General features: G+C 36.4%; 1 protein-coding gene across 1 annotated transcript; it reads right to left on the reverse strand.

The window, feature by feature from the left end:
• Window positions 1-18,275: 18,275 nt before the first annotated feature.
• Window positions 18,276-21,121, reverse strand: LOC107937860 (microtubule-associated protein TORTIFOLIA1-like). Its single transcript, XM_041083111.1, is given in 6 exon segments — window positions 18,276-18,695; window positions 18,797-19,029; window positions 19,032-19,274; window positions 19,362-19,467; window positions 19,965-20,156; window positions 20,452-21,121. Coding segments are annotated over 6 exon segments (1,560 nt in total). The 5' UTR covers window positions 21,040-21,121; the 3' UTR covers window positions 18,276-18,497.
• Window positions 21,122-21,206: the final 85 nt, after the last annotated feature.

A 21,206-nucleotide genomic window follows, 5' to 3' on the forward strand; every position in this document is an offset into this window, starting at 1 on the left:
TTAGTTGTGAAATGAACCGGGCGATATAATTTAATCTTCCTAGAAAGCCTCGAACTTCTTTCTGAGTGTGCGGCCATGATAGCTCCTATATGGCTTTAACTTTGTCTGGATCGATCACGGTCCCTTTCTCACTAACCACGAATCCGAGTAACTTTCCAGACTTGGCTCCAAAGGTACACTTGGCTCCAGACTTGTATGTGCTCATTCTCTGTTCGATACTTAGCCATCATATCATCGACATAAACCTCGATTTCTTTATGTATCATGTCGTGAAAAAGGGTTACCATGGCTCTTTGATAAGTTGCCCCCGCATTCTTCAATCTAAACGGCATCACCTTGTAGCAGGACGTGCCCCATATGGTTACAAATGTGGTCTTTTCCATATCCTCAGGATGCATCTTGATCTAGTTATATCCAGAAAAACCGTCCATGAATGAAAACAGTGAGTGTCCTGCCGTGTTGTCCACTAGGGTGTCGATGTGAGGTAGTGGGAAATTATCTTTCGGGCTGGCTTTGTTCAAATCTCTGTAGTCCACACACATTCGCACTTTTCCATCTTGCTTAGGGACGGGAACGATGTTGGCTACCCAATCTAAATATTTTACCACCTTCAGAAATCCGGCGTCGAACTACTTTCGAATCTCTTCTTTTATTTTTAGCAAGACATCAGGTCTCATTCTTCGAAATTTTTGCTGAACTGGCTTACACTTTTCTTTTATGGGGAGTCGGTGCACCACGATGTCAATGTCCAACCCGGGCATATCTTGGTATGACCATGCAAAGACATCTTTGAATTCTTGAAGTAATTCAATGAGGTCTCGTTTCATCTCGTAGTGATACATGTTCCGATCCTCACCTCTTGTCCTTCTCCTAAACTCACAATTTCAACTGATTTTTTGTGAGGTAGGATTTGTTTCTCGTCTTATTCTACCAACCTCAACAAATCAGGAGATAGGTTATAGCCTTGGTCATCTTCAAAATCCTGAGAATCATCCATACACACATCTCGCTCGAAAGGAAATTCTGAGTCGCTAGCAGTGTCACTCGTATTATTAATATCTGGGGACCTGTTATGAGGATGAAGGCAGATACAGAGAATCAAAAGAATTCGAAACATTTATTTGCGTGGTATGATTATGAATGACGAATGAAAGAATATTTAGAAGAATGTTTCAAGCATAAAAGAATCCGAAAGTAATCATTTGTATGGTTATGAATGAAATTGAGAGGACGAGAGAACATTTGCTCAAAAATAATAATAACCGTGCATTTTATTGAATTAATGTTTTTAAACATCGGCCTATTTCACAAAAGATTCTTATTGCTCCTAGGCCTAGAGCAATAAGTGTGTTTTGGACATTACTCTGAATCCGCTCTAAAAACTACAGGAATCTCTTCCGCAGTCCAGTTGTCCAGAACACTTCTAGGTGTGTAGGGGCAAATGCCCGACAAATTTTCTCTTTCAGTCTCCTCTTCGTACATGACATTGATGTCCAAGCTTTCCAACCTTTCTTCGATAGCTCCCGTCATTGGCGTATCTCTCTCGGGTTGAATGATTCCCCCGGACACAAATGTTTTCAATACATGAGGGAATATCATTGGTTCTCACTTGATTTCCTCCCCCGTTAACCGAACTCTCCTTCTTTTTTGCTTCTTTTCCATCTCCCTTCTCCTTTGTTTCGCATCCGGCTTAAATCCTAAGCCGAAGCAGTCTCTCTTGTCCTTCAGCATCGGTGTTTCAACCTTTCCTTGCAGATGTCTCTCAAGTCCCCTTCCGGGTAGGGCCCCTTTTCCAATCGTCAACTGGAGGCTCGTCGTCGTGGTTTTGGACAATTTCGGCACCAGAATTTTACTTCCCTCGGCGATGAACGTCCCATTAACAAATTCCAAAGATCAAAATGAGCATTCGATTGCTTCGTCATCTGTCTCCAAATAGGGTGCATTATTGCTCATAGTTGCAATAATATCCTATTTAGCCTTAATCGTTATCAATCTCCCATCCGATACCAGCTTCAATTTTTGATGCAACGAGGAAGACACTGCCCCAGCTGAATGTATCCAGGACCTCCCCAAAACGCAATTATATGAGGGCTTCATATTCATTACAAGGAAATCCACCTCATATGTGTTTGGCCTGATCTGAAGAGGTACATCGATTCTACCCATCACCTTTCTCTCCGTGCCATCGAATGCTTTCACGGTGTTTTAGCACTCCTTCATGTGAGAGCTGTCTATAGGTAATCTGTTAAGTGTGGTAAATGGCAGGACGTTCAAAGCCGATCCATTGTCAATCAGTACGCCTAACAGCGTATACCCTTTACAGTGTGTGGTGATATGCAGAGCTTTAGTCGACCCCATACCCCCAGGTGGTATCTCGTCGTCATTAAAAAATATATAATTGTCGGCACTTAAGTTGCTCACCAAACGGTCCAGCTTGTTAACAGAGATATCATTGGCAATATATGTCTCGTTTAAGACCTTCATTAGCGCGCTACGATAAACTTCCGAGCTTAGAACTAAGGCCAGCACCGAGATACGGGCTGGTTGTTTACGTAGCTGTTCTACCACACTATATTAGCTATGCTTTAAAATTTTAAAAACCCCTTGGCCTCCTCTTCGTTAACTGGCTCGTTAACAGGTTTGGTTGCTTTTCCCTTCATTTCTTCGACTACCTGGGCTTTTCCTTTTGTGGGCCGTGCCCTCATTCGTTGTATTGTAACGTCTCCCGCTACGTGTATAGGAACCCTTGTCTTGATCCCCTCTTGAAGCGTCAATCGGGCTCTCCTTTCTCGGCATCGTCACACTGCAATCATAATTCCATGGGGCTTTTTTGCTGTCTTCGTAGGGGAAGACTGCAGGTCTTTGGATTATGACCCTCGGTGGCATTTGAAATCCAGCTTCATTATTTTTAGGTCTCGATATGATAACCACAGGATAGTTGGTCGTTTGATTCTGCGCTGCCGATCCTCCCTCTGATGCACATATATTTCCTTCTACGGGGTTTTTGGCTTCTTCACAAAACTCAATTTCCTTATTGTTAATCATGTTTGTACTAAGGCTTTGAACTCCACGCAATCTTGGATTTCATGCCCCACCTCGTCGTGAAACTCATAGTAGTTTCTCTCTTGTTCGGATTCTTCCCTCGAATCCAACGCGATCAATCCTCTCTTGGCTATCTCCTTCCATACTCGCCTCAATGGGGTCTTGACTTCTGCCACCTCATACTTGGTCTTCTTGTTCAAGCCTTTACTTATCCCATTCACTCCTTGGTCGGTGTGATTGGGGAGTGGGTTTCCTGCTACATTGGGCATGGCTGGGTCGTCAAATCTCACAATTTCCATCTTAATAAGTTTTTCGACTAATTTCTTAAATGCAGCGCAGTTTTCGATAGAGTGCCCGATGATTTTCGCGTGGTATTCATATTCGGCTTTTGTGTCATACCATTTGGGATACGAGGGCTGCAGTGGCTTAAGGTAGAAAAGGGACACCACATGAGCGTTGAACAGGTTCTGGTACAACTCCCTATACGTCATGGGTATAGGGGTGAATTGTGGCCTTCCTGTGTTCTCCCTTGCGTTAGATTCTTGTCTTACAGAGCTTTGCTGATTGGTGGTCACCGTCTTGGGTTGATTTACGGTGAATGACTTGGACTGACCTTTATTGGATGTGCTCGTGTTGTTCACTTCATTGTTTCTTTTCCTCGGGGCTGACTTTCTGGCACTCTCTTCTGATTCTATCTTACCACTCCTCACAGCATTTTCGATCATTTCCCTGTCATCATTATGTCGAAGAAGCTTTTTGTGGCGCTTTCTAACATATGAGTGATAAAAGGGGCTTTCAAGGTGTTAATAAAGAGCATTGTCGTCTCTTTTTCTAGAAGTGACGGCTGAACTTGTATGGCCACCTCTCTCCACCTTTGCGTGTACTGTCTGAAGCTTTCATTCGATTTCTTCTCCATGTTCTGGAGAGTGATTCTGTTAGGGGTCATGTCCGTCACATGATTGTATTGCTTCATAAAGGCCTGGGCCAGGTTCTTCCACGAGTTAATCTTAGAGCGGCTTAATTGGTTGTACCACTTAGACGCCGCCCCGACCAAACTATCTTGGAAGCAGTGGATTAATAGCTGGTCATTATTAACATATCCCGTTATTTGCCCACAGAACATAGTGATATGAGCTTCAGGGCAACTTGTTCCATTGTATTTCTCGAATTCAGGCATTTTGAATTTAGGGGGAAGGACAAAATCTAGGATCAGACTCAAGTCGTTGGCATCAATCCCTTGATGATAATCTGCGCTCTCCATGGCTTTGAATTTCTCCTCAAGCCATCTACACTGTTCTTCCAATTGTTTTTGCGAATCTATCATCGCTTTTTCTTCTTCAGCAATTTCGTCCAAATCGAGAACGAGCGGATAGTTCGGGTTATTGACAAAGTTAGAGCCTGAGCCGGTATGGAAATTCATCGGTATTGAAGCTCCAGCCTGAACCTGCTAGGGCATGATCGTGACAGATGGTTTCGGTAGATTAATCTCGGGCTTCATCGATACATGTGTCAGAGTGAAGCCAGGGGGTATTGAGGATCTTCGTTAGTTTCTTCAATTTTGTCCATGGGGCTATTTCCCTTATCCGTTCCTCCCAACAGCAATTGGGATAACTGACTCATCATTTCCCTCTAGGACTCCATCATTTGCTCTTTCATCTCTCACTGAATCTTGGCTAGCTGCTCTTGCATCTGGGACTGCATTTGTTCTTGCATGTCTTTTTGCACCTGCTCCAATTTCTCGAGTCTCTTATCCATTAATTTTTTCCTTGTACCGTAGGGGTGTGTGGTTGGTTGGTTTTCGTTGGTTTCCAGGTTACTGAAATAATTTTTAATTAATTAATTAGAAAACTCTTATGGGCTTTAATGCATAATGATATGATGTAATGCAAATGCATGAATGCAAAGGAGGCATCAATTTTGATTCAATTGCCTTTAGAAAATTTCACTTGAAAATAAAATCTTTTACATAAAGTCAAGTTACAAATAAAATTTCGCTCTAATACTTAAAGTCCTAATTTTTCTAAGAAACGAGGCCAGCTTTTGTCCGCGATCCGACTCCAACTCATACTTCACGCTCAGTGTGTCTGCCTGAACCGCTAAAGTTTGCAAGTAGTCCGCTACTTCCCGAATCTGGGTTATGGCTTCCCCCATAAGGTAATCTTTGTTTCTGACTTGGTCTTGTGCATGGTGAAGCTGCTCTTTCCAACGATCCTCGTTTACCTCGAAAAACTGGATCCATATCTCACAGTTTTGCAGTGACGCCTCTAACTCTTCTGTTCTTCCTTTCATTTCTTCTATCTTACTCAAGCTTGCCCTTAACTCTATTGCGGTGTTGCGGTGTTGCGGTTTCGGTACTGATGTAGAGATTTCTCGAGTTCTGCCACTCTAGCCCTTAATTCATCTCGCTCATTTCTGCTTTCCGACAGACTCTTCTCTAAATCTTCGTTTCGAGCCTGAGCTTCTCGAAATTTCCTTTCCCACCGGTCGGCATTGGTCTTTTCTTCTCGAATTTCATGGTGCCATTGTTCAGAAGTCTTACCTAACCCCGCAGTCCTCATAAACAGACATAATTTCTTATAGTCAGTCTTCAAGCTGTCTAAATCTTATTCGGCCTTAGTTTTCCCTTTTCTCTACTTTTCAGCCTCTAACCTCTAGACATCAGCTTCTAACCTTAGGTGTATCTTTTCTTCCTCCAATTGTTCGATCTTCTTCCCAAGCTCCAAACTCTTCTTCTCGAAATCTTGCCTTATAATTTCCAATTCTGACGGGGCGGCTTGTAATTGTTCCCGGATAGGTCGAGCATTCTCTAAGCTTGGCCTAGAAATATTATCATTAACCCTCTTCTTGAACCACTCGTTATACTCCGGCGTTACCATAGAACCGACTGCTAACCTCTTCATCCAACAAGTTTGCTTCCAAGCATCCGATAACTCTCGAATTCTCTTCTTATAGTGAGCACCTTTAAACGAGAATTCACTCTGAGCAAGCCCATAGGTCGTGGGTACAAACTGCCTTGATTTATATTGTCTCAAGGCAAGTAACAGAGTATACCCGGTAGCTCCCCAAATTCCTAACAACGGCACCCAATCAAAGTTACCACAGCGGTACATGATCTCATCAGGAACCATCCAATAAGCTCTCCACTCGATATCCCCCTCCTTGAGGTTTTGAAGAATTTCCATCCACTTCTCCTTCGAGATATCCTCTCTCCTTTGTATAGCTGCCTCCTCTTTCAGCGGGGAGTAACCTTCAAAAAAGACCCGATAAGAAACCTTGTCTACCCTCCAAAAGTGCCTATGAAACCATACTATGAGTAATTGTGCACATCCAATAAACCGCCCCTCGTCTGCCTTTCGACATGAGCTCAATGATCTGAACGTTTCTGCCAATATCGCTGGTATCGGTATGATTCCTTTTCAAGGCGATCGAACAAGTCAATGGCTGCTTCGTCCACGTGCCTCAAAGCCTTAGGAAAAATCACTAATCCGTAGATGCTTAAGGTAAATATATCGACCCCCTTTCTTTCATCTGGATGCGTCGATATCCCCTCCTTGAGGTTTTGAAAAATTTCCATCCACTTCTCCTCTGAGATATCCTCTCTCCTTTGTATAGTTGCCTCCTCTTTCAGCGGGGAGTAACCTTCAGAAAAGACCCGATAAGAAACCTTGTCTATCCTCTAAAAGTGCCCATGAAACCATACTATGAGTAATTGTGCACATCCAATAAACCGCCCCTCGCCTGCATTCTGACATGAGCTCAAAGATTTGAATGTTTCTGCCAATATCGCCGGTACCGGTGTGATTCCCTTTTCAAGGCGATCGAACAAGTCAATGACCGCTTCGTCCACGTGCCTCAAAGCCTTAGGAAAAATCGTTAATCCGTAGATGCTTAAGGCAAATATATCGACCCCCTTTCTTTCATCTGGATGCGTCAAGATCAAATCTCGCAAATTCTCCCAAGGGATACATTTGCTATCTCCCTTTTGCTGAATCCGAGCAGTGACCCAAGGCTCGCTCATCACAGAAATGCTCATCAGCTTCTTCACGAAAGTCTGACTACTAAAAACTCAGGCATAAGTCTTCCGGACCCAAATCTTTGGATACCTAAGCAGCGTAGTGTATTCCTCCATGGTAGGTGCCAAATCCACTTCTCCAAAAGTGAAACACTTATACACAGAATTCCAAAACTGCACCAAGGCTCGGAACAAATGCTTTTCCACTCTACTGTCTAGCAGGTAGGATATGTCACCATAGCTTTGGTAAAACAACCGCTTGATTCCTTTATCCCAACTAGCCCAAATGTCTCTCAACTCTTGCAACTCATTCTATACTACATTGACTCGAGTGAAATCCTGCAGCTCCGATACATTCCCTACTGCCAAGCTATCCCCTCTCTCTGATTGTAGCCTCTCTGACCATGCACGAACGACCGCATTATCCTCGACTTTACTAAGAAATTCATTCTCCATGTCAAACTTTCTAACTTAGTAATTGAATACAGATTAACACCTCCTTTAGTATGCAATGTCATGCAAAACAATCAAAACAAAACACAGGTTAGTACCACATAATAATGATAAAATGCTAGCACATAAACGATGATTACAACACATATACGGGTAAGTACTAAGGCTCGACGCGGCTCCACCCAAGGATAGCTCCTAAGGTTCATTATATGTGGTTCGATTCTAGAGATAAAGTACCCGAACCAGCAGATTCCTCAATCCTCACCCATTATAGGTTCATATAGATCGAGTTCGGTTCGGGGGAATACATTTCCCTATGACCATGCGGAGATGAAAATCTCACGAAATCATAGGTACGGATGTACCCCGGAAGCAATCCACTAGCCCATGCGAAGGTGAAAACCTTACGAAAGCGTAATTTCTTACTCCCACTTAGAAGGTATGACCACAGCGGTCATACAATGAAATGCAGTACTATTCTACGAGATTTGAACCATAACAATCCTACAAACGAATGCAATTATGATTTTCAAAACAAGTTTTCGATTTTTGACAGAAAGACAGTAAATAAATCGATTTTATGGCTCGACTCTCTAGTCCCCAGCGGAGTCGCCAAGCTGTCGAAACCATCCATTTTTTCAAATATTTTAAAATTTTAAATTTAATAAAAATATGGGGGATCGACTTTTTGGAAAATAGAAATGTGGAGTCGCCACCGATATTTTGTTTGGTGTGATCGGATCATCCAAGAATAAGGTTATTTTAATAAAACATTTTTGGTTTATTAAAACAACGATTTTGGTCTACGAACTTTTGAGAAAATGGGTTCGGGAGTCGGTTACGCAGGAGGAAGGATTAGCACCCTCACTACGCCCAAAATTGGTAATGAATCGATTAAATGCTGTCCTTATGTCTAAAATTTAAAATGTTTTTGAAATGTGGTTCTTTTTTAATAACATTTGAATAACCCGAGTTGATTGTCAAAAATCTTCTTGTTTCGACGTCCGAAAATTTATAATTTGAAAATCACAAAAGGATTCTCAACTATTTAGTCCAACGAAAAATCGAAACCCAGCACAGTAGGGCACGATTCCTCGAATTTCCAGACATTGACCATTGCCTCACTTTAGAAAATACGAGTGAAATTCTGAAGAGATATTCAATTATTTTGAACAAACGAGAGAGTGCAACCCAGCACGATAGGGCACGATTCTCGAATTGACAAACATCGAACATAGCCTTTGTTTTAAAGGAATATTCGATCGTTTTGAACAAACAAAAAATCACAACCCAGCACGATAGGGCATGATTCCCGAATTGTCAAACACCGAGTATTGCCTTCGTTTTAGAGGATTTTTAAAAGACCTAAATGGAATCTCAAAGGGATGTTTGATTATTTTGAGCAAACGAGAAATTGCAACCCAACACGTTAGGGCACGATTCCGCGAATTGCCAAATATCAAACTTTGCCTTCGTTTTAAAGAATTTTTAAAAGGCATGAGTGAAAGTTTGAAGGGATATTCGATTATTTCGAGCAAACGTGAAATTGCAACCCAACACGTTAAGGCACTATTCCGCGAATTGCCAAATATCAAATCTCGTTTTCGTTTTTAAGAATTTTTAAATGAATACTTATAAAACTAGCTTAAAACGTATTAATTCAACTTGAAATAAAACGGAGTCGGTCTTAAGCATTTGGATTTTATAAAACCACATTTCAAAAATCATGTGGAAAACGGTGATATGGGGGGATATATGTACGCATAAAACACGACAATGGAAGAGTGGAGGCAATACAATTTATTTAATCAACTAACAAGAACTTAAAACTAATTATAACTAACTTGGAAATATAACTCAATTTTAATCATGTATGAAAAGTAATTGATATAGTAAAACAACAAAAGTAATATACCACAATAACATACATAGCCTAATATATTACCATTAATACAAATATCCAAAATAAAATGATAAAAAAACTATGGTATAAGACAAATTTACAATAATGATGGACACAATATATACTTTGACGAATTGATAAATTAGAAAATATTTGTAAAAACAAACTAAATATATACATGTAATTATTAGAAAACGTATTATAGAATGAATATATTTAAAGTCAAGAAATATACAAAGGGCAAAAAATGTTTATTGAAATATACAGATGAAAGTTTAAATAATGTACAGGACATTCAGGAATAACAAAAAAATACATTGTAAAATATAACTTTTAGAAATGCATGCAATAGGTATATAAAAACGCATATATGTATAAATAGATTTAGAAATAGTTATTTGCAAAAAGAACATACACTTAATAATGCATTTAAGATTAAATTAACTTCATTATAAGCTATACATAATAAACTTAAAAACATACTTACATATATAAAGGAAACTATAGGTATAAAGTACATGGATTTAGTAATGTATATAGATTAAACATAGACATCAACAAGCATATATACTTATAATAATAATCTAAAAGATATATCATGCAGGATTATGTAATATAATATAAGAATAAATTTAAAAGAAATCATATGTAAAATATTTTAAACACAAATTCTTTTAAAAAAACTTGACAATGTACACGATAACTTAAATAATATATAAAACATGAAAGAATAATAAAATACACAATAAGATATAACACACATAATAGATTTATAAAACACATATATGAATAGATTTTGGAATAATTCTTTATAAAAAATATGGAAATGCCTACAAGATTAAATCAATTTTGCTATATATGTACATATGTGTATAAAGAAACATTTACATGAAATACTAACTAATTTATTAAAATATTATAATATAAAGAATTTCAAAACAATAACTTTTATAGACAAAAGAAAAAAAATGAATTTTAAATAATGATTTAACCATTGAAATAATATACATAAAAAGTTATTTAAATGAGACATTACATAAAATATGATAAAACCAACTTCAAAATAATAATACAAATAATAAATAAAAGAGAAAAGTTAATAAGAGTAAAGAAACTATGAAATGAAACTCTTTTAGGAAATTAAAACGCAATTAAAATAAAATTAAAACCAAAAAGGCTAATTTACACACAAAACAATCAAAAGGGGACCAATGTGTGATGTGTGTCAATGTATAGGGACTAGAACTGGGAATAAACCAAGTTCTAAAATGCTGAGTAGAGGCATGGACCAAAGCACAAACACGCGCAAATTGCAGAGGTAATTTTTAAAAAAAAAAGGAAATACAAATATGGGCTGATTAAAATGCGGCCCAAAAAGGGAAAGGTTTATCATGCAATTAACCCATTTGATGCGCATTGGCATGGGATTGGGTCTGGAAGCGGGTTGACGTGCGGATCTAAAGGACGAAACGGCGCCGTTTTGTCCTTTATTAATTTCCCTTTTTATTCCCTTCTTAAAACACAGCCTATCCCTAAAATAAAAGCTGCTAACTCTCCTTGTTAGGGTTTTGTTCGGCAAGTGGCCGTCCAACCACCATTTATTTGGTGATCGACAGTTCTCAGGCCAGATCCAGCCTTTTTTAGCCACAAACTTCCCTTTAAACTTTGATCTCGATGAAGTGAAAGGGAATCAACGGCCTAACAGCAGGGTAAGTCCTCTTTTCCTTTTGCTTTCGCTTTTTTTTATGTAAATGATAAAGAAATCGATGAAAATAGGTGAAAAGAACCGAGGATTAAGAGAAGGGAAAAGAAAAAGATAACCTTTTTCCTTTTTTGATTGTTTTCTGTATCTTTTTGGCTGCTGAACGGTACGGGGCGTACGGCGCTGGGGGGCTCGGCTACGGCGCAAAGGAGGGGGGTGACCTAGGGTTGTTGAAGCAGTTTTAGTTTTTGGGCCTATCGGGCCTTGTGAATTTGGGTCAGGTTTTAAATTTGGGTCTAGGTTTAGCTATCGGGCTTGGGTTATGTAGCTGGGTTTGTTTATTTCTTTGTGATTTATTTTTTGTTTTGTTTCTTTTTTGTTTGCTTGGGTCGGGCAAATTTGGCCTACTACAACTTCTAAGCTTTCAAACCCTAATTTCTCCTTTTTCTTTTCTTTTCTTCTTTCTTTCTTTCTATTTCGTTTCTTCTCTGTTTCTTTTTCTTGTTTTTCTTTCTTTTATTTATTCTTTATTTCATTTTATTTCTTTCATTTACTAAATTAATAATTAATTATAAAATATCTAATTAATACAAATAAAAATACTACATGTGTATTCATACACACATGTACAGATGTAATATTTCATCACCATACATTTGTCATTATCTCAATTAATTGATAAAATATAATAATAATAATAATAATAATAATAATAATAATAATAATAAGTAAATATCTTTTACTTAATTTATAAGTAAATTTATATATTATATACACTTGTACTAATAATTTTAATACACATGTATTTATTTTCTAACTTACACACGTCACTAATTTAGTTTAATTACTAATTTAATCTTTTATCCTTTCTCTATTCTATGATTAAGCTGTTATGCTCTATTCAATTTAATCATTTCTACTAATTACTTCTAATTAAAAATAAATTCACCTAATTAAAATCTATTTCAACTCACAACTAACTTCGTAAATATTTTTTTATAAATATTTACGAACTTATTTTCCTAAGATGGAAGCCCTAAACTCACTTTTCTGATGCCCGTGAAATATGGGTCGTTACACAACAATAGGTCGCAAACCATATGTAGAAAGACGTAAAAAAAGAAGAAGCTAAATTCAATTATGGGAATTCGGAAGTTGTTACAATAATAAAGCTTTTTTGGCCTATTATGACGGATGGTACTGAATTTTCACAAACTCTATCGGCGGCTGCCAAATGGTCAGCCGACCAAAAACAATGAAAATCCTATATTGGAATGTCCAAGGACTGGGGAATCCTTGGGCTGCTAGAAAACTTCAACACATGTTGAAGCTCTATAAACCTCAAATGATCTTCTTAATGGAGAAAAAATTGGATAATAATCGAATGGAACGTTTTTGGAAATGATGTGGCTTTCATAACAGATTGGATGTTTCAACTAATGGTTCGCGTGGTGGGTTAAGTCTTACATGGAATGGAAATAATTTAATTCAAGTTTATATCTACTCAAACAACCATATTGACGTGGAAATTAACGAAGAAGATAATCCAAATAAATGGCGATTTACTGGATTTTATGGCCATCCAATTCAATCAAATAAACATGAGTCTTGGAATCTACTTCGCAGATTGAAAAACACTTGTTCCTTGTCGTGGTGTGTTTGTAAGGACTTTAACGAGATAATGTATGCACATGAGAAAATTGGAGGGGCAACAAAGGATGAAAAGCAAATGGAAGAATTCCAGAAAGTTTTGGAAGAATATGATTTGGCTTATATGGGCTTCAGTGGACAGAAGTTTACTTGGCAAATTGGTAATTTTGCGGATACAAATATAAGAGAGAGACTTGATAGGGGAGTAGCAAATTTGGAGTGGCTGAATTTGTTTACTAATTATTCGGTACAACATCTATCTCACTCTTTCTCTGACTATTGCCTAATTTTCATTCAAACGATGCCAAATATAAAACACTCTAGGAGTAATCATTTTAAATTCAAGTCTTGGTGGATAATTGAGCCTTCATGTGAAGAATTTATCAAGAAACTATGGAATGAGAAGCCCGATAATGTCCTGGATAAATTAAAACATATCCGAGTTGGTCTACAGGGATGAGGGAAAAATATTAAGGGAGATCGTGAAAGGAAATTAAAGAATCTTTGGGAAAGATTAGTTGAACTTGATGGAATGGATAGGGACGATGATACTAGAGCATAGATAATTGATGTGAAACTAGAATTAAACTGGGAGATGGAGAATAAGGAGATGTATTGGGAATCGAGAGCTAGAGCGACTTGGCTGCGCCAGAGGGATAAAAATACGATTTTTTTTCATAGCAAAGCATCTCAAAGATGAAGGATAAACAAAATACGAAGGCTGGAAGACATTGATGGTATTCTTAAAACAGAAGAAGAAGATATGGAAGACATTATAAGAGACTACTTTATGAGGCTTTTCCAATCTAGTAGGGTTGACAACATTAATCATCTTCTTTCAGGTGTTAATCGAAGTATCAATGAGAATATAAATCAATTGTTAATAACGAATTATAATAAGGCAGAAATAACTGAAGCACTCAATAGTATAGGGCCGACCAAAGCCTCTGAACCTGATGGTTTTCTAGCCATTTTCTTTCAGAAATTCTAGCATTTTGTGGGGAGGAAGGTAAGTGATTTTTGCTTAAAAGTCCTCAATAAAGGTAAATATTTAGAACCTTTAAACCATACAAATATCGTTTCTCTCCAAAGAACCCTCACCCGAAAAACCCATCAAATTTTAGACCAATTAGTCTTTTGCTCGGTTTTTTATAAAATAATCTCAAAAACTATAGCAAACAGATTTCAAAAGTACAAGATTATTGCATTGATCCGGCTTAAAGTGCCTTTGTACCAGGAAGATTAATTACTGATAATACCTTTCTCACCTACAAAATTCTTCATTCTATGCGGAATAAAAGGGTTGGGAAAAAAGCCTTATGGCACTTAAATTGACAAGAGAAAGTAATATGATCGAGTGGAGTGGGAGTTCTTGAAGTAAATGATGACCAGAATGGGTTTTGATGAGCCATAGATTCAACTTATTATGAACTGTATTAGTACTGTCTCGTACTCGGTTGTTCTAGATGGTGTACCAGGGAAGGCGTTTACTCCGAAGAGAGGCTTGCGTCAAGGGGATCCTTTGAGTCCTTTTTTGTTTCTCATTTGTAGTGAGGGGCTGTCTACTTTATTAAAACTTGCAAGTGAGGAAGGGGTTTTGAGAGAGGTTAAGGCAAGCAGAAGAAGCCCTCAGATTACTCACCTTCTTTTCGTGGATGATTTTATTTTATTTGGGGAAGCAACTGAAAAAGGTACATCAACTTTCGAAAATATTTTAAAAGAATATGAAATTTGCTCGGGGCAATGCATTAACTATGGGAAGTCGGTTGTGTTCTTCAGCTCAAATACCATTGATACAGTCCGATCTGTTATTTCAAATAGGCTGGGGTTAAAAGGTCAAACAATTTCGAGAAATATTTGGGTCTGCCAAACATAGTAGGTAGGAGGAGATGTCTGGCATTTCAACATCTAAATGATTGTATAAAAATAAAAATTGATAACTAGAGTACTTGCCTATTATTGCAGGGAGGAAAAGAATTTTTCATAAAAGCTATTTTACAAGCAATTCCAGCTTACACGATGGGATACTTTCTATTACCGAAATCAATATGTGATGATATGGAACAAACAATAGCAAAATTTTGGTGGTAAAAAGGTCATGGGAAATGTGGGATACATTGGTGCTCATGGAGCAGTTTATGCAAACTAAAGGAGTTTTGTGGTCTTGGTTATCGCAAATTTGCAAAATTTAACTTGGCCCTTCTCACAAAGCAAGGTTGGAGATTAATTGAAAATCCTAAGTCTCTTCTAGCACGAACTTTAAAAGCCAAATATCACTCGATCTCTAACTTCTTGAATTCAGAGCTAGGGAACTTTCCTTCATATACTTGGAAAAGTATATGGGCTGCAAAAGGTCTCTTGCTAGCAAGATTATACTGGAGAGTAGGCAATGGACGTGACATTAGAATTGAAGATGATATATGGGTCCCGAATGCTGAAAGTCTACATATTTAACAAATGGTTAGAAGGCAAGATATAACGAGGGTAGCAGATTTGATTGACAATAATAATAGATCATGGAAAACTGAGTTGATTGAGAGTACCTTTTTTGAAGAAGGTGCTCAAAAAATTCTCCAAATTCCACAGGCTCATACTCCCCACAATGATTTTCTAGCTTAGAGGGTGAGTCAACGGGCGAGTACACAGTAAGGAGTGGATACAAATTACTATTACATGGTAATTTTCTCAATGATAATAGATACAACCCGATTGAAAATAGGAAATGCTACAAAAAGCTGTGGAACAGTGACCTCCCTTCAAATTTAATTATTATAGCTTGGAGAGCCACTTCAAACTTTCTACCTACACTAATAAACCTAAAAATAAAAAGACTAACAAATAAAGCAGTCTGCCCGAGATGTACGCAAGGATTAGAGAACAAGGAACATATCTTCCGTGATTGTGTTGTTACAAAGGAAACATGGGATAACTTAAACTATGCATGGCCTCAAGATATATCCCATATGGAGTTTATGGATTGGTTTACCTGGATTATGCTAAATAGTAGGATTGATATTTATCGAACCTTTGTTTGTGCCATCTAGGCTATCTGGTCCGCTAGAAATCAATGGATTCACGAAGGTCATAAGAGATCTGGAGCAAAGACAGCAATATTTATTTTTACAGTATCTACAATAATTAAATAAAATTAATCGAATACATCTTGCCTTAAGTCCAGAATCTATTATATAGAGACCTCCAGAGCAAGGTTTCTGCAAAATAAACTTCGACGCTGCAGTGGACATCAAAAAACACAGATCATGCTCGGGAATCATCGTCAGAGATTGTAATGGGAATGTTTTGGCTACAAAAACAATAGTTCATGAGAACATACCTTCAGGATTCACAACCAAAGCCATTGCATGTCTACTGGAGGTTATAATGGCTAGGAATTTAGGATTAAAATATGTCAAAATCGAAGGGGACTCTCTAACGGTAATCAAGAAAGTCCAAAATACAAGTAGGATAAATCGGAAATAGGATCATATATCCAAGATATTAAAGAACTGGTTAAGGTTTTCTATGAGAGCAAGTTTCAACATGCAAGACAAACAAAAAATGAACATGTGCACAATTTGGCATCAAAAAGGTTAAAAATTGAGGAAAATGCTCACCTCATTCATAGAACTGCTAGTCTAAAGATGGTGTTGAAGGCTATCAAAAGGGTATAGGAATATGAGAAGATAGTTAATGAATTATAGTCTATTGATCTTCTCCAGGTGCTGTCGACTGTGAAGCAAATATTTTCATTAGAGTTTTCTAGAAAATGATAGCTCATAAAGTTGGGTTGCTACTTTCCATTTTCTTATGTCGTTTTAGTTTCTTTCTCTTATTATTGTTCTGATAGGACTAGTAGCCCATTTTGTTTTATTAGGATTTTGTTTGGACTTGTTTTCCTATTTATACAACCCAGTATTCTATTTTAAAAAAAAAGATTCAATTGGTTGGGGATGCAATTACTTTTTATGTATTATTATAATTATGATTTATAAATTTATTCAACATTATATATTTACATATTTAATTATGAAAAATAAATTATCAATTTTTCATATTTTTTAGAAATTTTTTTATATGTTTAGATTTTTTGGATTTACCATTAAAAGATATAAAAACATCAAATTTATATTTTAATTATAGTTAAGTGATCAATTTAACTATTAAACCTATGAATTAATGTGTCATGTTATTAGTCTGTTACTGAGTTAACAGACAAGTGACCAAAGCATTAAAATTGATAACATCAATGACCATTTTGCAATTTTTCAAAATTGGGTGACCAAAACGAAAGCTTACTAATAATTGAGTGACTAACGATGCATTTAAGGAATAGTGACTTGACAACTCACATTGACATTTGTTACCAAGGTAACGGAATATGACATAAATGATCAATTTCAAATAGTTGAGTGACTAAATTGTAACTTTTCATAATTGAGTGATCAAAGTGTAAACGCATTCCCTACATTTTTATTCCACATATTCACAGGTTATAAAAATACAAACATAACATATATTCACAACACTTAACGCTTAAGATTTTAATTCACAATTATTAAGCATTTTACTTTCTTATAACACTTCACTTAAATATTTTATTTCACTATTTTAGCACACTTAGGGCACGTTTGGTTCGCTGTATTGGATTAGAGGCGTATTGGATTAGAGGTGTATTGGGATTAGAGGTGTATTGGATTAGAGGTGTAATAGCTAATCCACTGTTTGGTTGAATGTAATGGAATAGAGGCGTAATAGTAATCTTGTGTTTGGTTGAATGGAATAGAGGTGTAATAGCATAATAGAAAAAACTAAAATGACTAGAATACCCTTAGCATAAATTTGTTTTGGTAAATGATTATTGTTATTGTTATTTAAATTATAATAAGATTTTTATTATCAATAATAAATAATTTAATCATATTTAAACATAATTATTATTAAATATATTTTAATTAAAATATATAATTTAATAAAATTCTTAATAATTAATATTCTTATATTAATTTACTGAAATCATAATATATGATACTGTAAAATATAAATTAACATAATTATTATTAAATATATTTTAATTAAACTATATAATTTAAAAAAATTCTTAATAATTAATATTCTTATATTAATTTACTCAAATCATAATATATGATACTGTAAAATATAAATTAACATAATTATTATTAAATATATTTTAATTAAACTATATAATTTAAAAAAATTCTTAATAATTAATATTCTTATATTAATTTACTCAAATCATAATATATGATACTGTAAAATATAAATTAACATAATTATTATTAAATATATTTTAATTAAACTATATAATTTAAAAAATTCTTAATAATTAATATTCTTATATTAATTTACTCAAATCATAATATATGATACTGTAAAATATAAATTAACATAATTATTATTAAATATATTTTAATTAAACTATATAATTTAAAAAAATTCTTAATAATTAATGTTCTTATATTAATTTACTCAAATCATAATATATGATACTGTTGATGCTAGTTTTGCATAGATGGTATAATAGACGTACATTTACATTTATATCAGAGGCCACTATCTTACATGATATACAAAAATGTATAAGTGGCCTCAACCATTGATGCTAGTTTTCTTTCACTTCAAATTTACATCATGTAAAATATATGCGCCGAACCAGAGTAACATAATCATGAAGTTTGCAAGAACAACACAGGATTCCAAAACCAAAACCAGCAGATTTACTTATCAAACTGTTGCAGCTCAATTTTCCAGGCAGATGCCAATTGTAATAGAAGTTGATCAGGTACTGCGCCTTCCCAATTCTCTGGTGGATCCATCGTGGAAGCTGCTTCATGTAAATTCAACAGAAGCTCTTTCTTCAACTCCATCGTTATACCCAATACATCATGTCCGTTTTCTATCACCACTTTGACCAGCTGAATAATTACAGGAATTTTTTTTTAATAGTAAACTTATAAAAGAAAATGTCTAAATAGAGCAGCTTGAAGTAAATGGCTCAAAGATGAAGAACCCATACCTGTTGAATCCAGGATAGACAAATATCAAACAAATCTTGCTCCATAAGAAATTGCACAATAGCGTGCAAGGCTTCATTTGCTATCTCATTTGACAGTTGATCAACCATAGGGCCTGATCTATCCATCAGCTTTATAAGCAAGAGATCATCCCCTGTAGAGAGAACTTCTGCATAGGCAGAGTCCATATCACCTACTTGAAGGGCATGCATTGCATTGCTCCAAGAAGTCCAGACATTGCATTGCATTGCATTGCAGGGCAGAGTCCCCTTGTTTCGAGTTTCTGAAAGAATTCAGGATTCAACTCTCTGTCTGTTAATGCAGGTGATTTCTTCTTTAAAATTACAACTGCTTTGTCAATAATGCTTCCACCTTTGCCTTCAGAAACAGAATCTGAAGTCTGTGTTTTTTTATCACCCGCACTTGGATCTTTGGAGCCATTCTTTTCTGATGATTCAGCTGACTGAGCATTGTCACCATCTACAGCATTGAAACAAGTTTAATCCAATAAGATGAATGACCTATACATCAGAAGGACAACCCGTAACACTTAACTGACACACTTACCATGAGACAAGGCTTTCAGGTCATCTGCAGCTCCATCTTCCCCTTTTCCTGCAATCTTCTTCCATAATTGCAATGCTTCTGTCATGCTATCTCTCACAGGTTTCATCTGGTTGACCAATGATTAAACGTTACAATAGAATAAAATTTCCATGAGGCAGTGTTGAGTAATGTAAATCTGTCATATCTGCACCATTAGAAGAGATGATAGTGAAAGGACTTCAATCCTAACCTTGCTTAATCATAATGTGCTAGCTGAAAGTCCCTTGAAAACCAATTTAGAAAGCATGGATGCATACAGTCCAAACCCACATTTTCTATTAGTCTAAATTCTGTCACACAATTAACCCTAGGATTTCTAATTATATCAAGTTCCTACAAAAAAAAGGAAATCTATGTGGAGGATATACATGTTTTCCCGAAGCAAAGTGACCAGATCAACACATGTAATGAAGAAAAGAAAGTACATGGTCTGGCACCAGTCATGTCCAAAATATGTATCAAAATTTCACAATGAAATCATACACAAGGCATTGATGTAAAAGTAATATACATATATATAAGTATGTATGCATGCATGCAAGAAAAATGACTCCAAAAAGCTACCCTATCAAAGCGACAACCCTCAAGTATGGTTATTGTCGAAGATGCTCTATCTGCAATCAAGTTGCTTGAATGCAGTGCCAATGCACTTAAAGAATCTGCAGCTGCCTTTCTCGTCGCCCAATCTGTGCTCCCAAGGCATTCGTGGATGCTTAGCTGCAATGCTTCCAAGCTCTGAGGTGCAATTGCTCCCACCTACATGGTCATCATAAATTTACAGAACTTCAATTTTCTTTTCCTATTTTTTGACCAAAAAAACAAATTGTTCCTATTTGTGGAATTTTCCATATCTATTCCCCACCTAGCTACCTAATTCACATGATCAAATAAAACAAGATCTACAATACCAGCCAAAAAAAATAAGCACAAAGTAAACAATAAAGAAACTACAAGATATTCATTTACGATGATACTTGACATCCACAAAACCAACAACATAAATCATCAATATCCTTATGAATCAAACACAAAACAACTGCAATACACAAACCTGTGACAAACTTGCCACTACTGGCAAAAGGGAAGCCTTGGCCATAAAATTCTGGTTATTCAACAGCTTGCAGATCCTTGGACACAGTTTCTGAAAAGCAGGCAAAGGAGGATCAGATGCACATTCCACCATCTTAGCCATACACGTCGATGCACCAGATTGTACCCCTTTGTTCTGCTCCCCCATTGCTTCAAACAACGGCTTTACAAACAATCCCACCATATTCCCCCCACTCTCCCCTTTCAAATACTGCCCTGAAAGCGCCCCTATTGAATCGCGGCAAGCATCTTTCACCCCAGAATCAGCATCTTTCAGCCTTTTAACAATGTGGGCAACGATTTTAGTCAAATGGGAAGCTGCCAATTCACCATGGCAATTACATAGCACTGAAAGTAACCTCAAAGATTCTTTCTTCACAGCTTGTTTTGGATCATTTGAAGAATCAAAAAGGCAATTGAGTAACATGGGAAATGATTCGGGAGACAGAGTTTGGATGGTCTTTTCAAGTTCTTCAACAGCAATTTGGTAAGTATCACGGTCAGAGAGCTTGGAAAGTGAGGTTAAAATCCTTTGCTTTAGCTCTACCATTGCAAGGTGAGATGACACTGAAGAAGGTTTAACAGGGTTTGAAGGAGGAGCTAAAGTTGAAACCTTTGAAGGTTTTTTTCCTGAGATCTAAAGAGAGTGAAGAAAAAAAGAAATTATTTTTTTCCTGGATTCGAGATTTGGCGAAAAAGGGGATAAAAGGGATCATT

The sequence above is a fragment of the Gossypium hirsutum genome, chromosome A12 (genome assembly GCF_007990345.1).
Source record: "Gossypium hirsutum isolate 1008001.06 chromosome A12, Gossypium_hirsutum_v2.1, whole genome shotgun sequence".
In the NCBI taxonomy this organism is placed as follows: domain Eukaryota; kingdom Viridiplantae; phylum Streptophyta; class Magnoliopsida; order Malvales; family Malvaceae; genus Gossypium; species Gossypium hirsutum.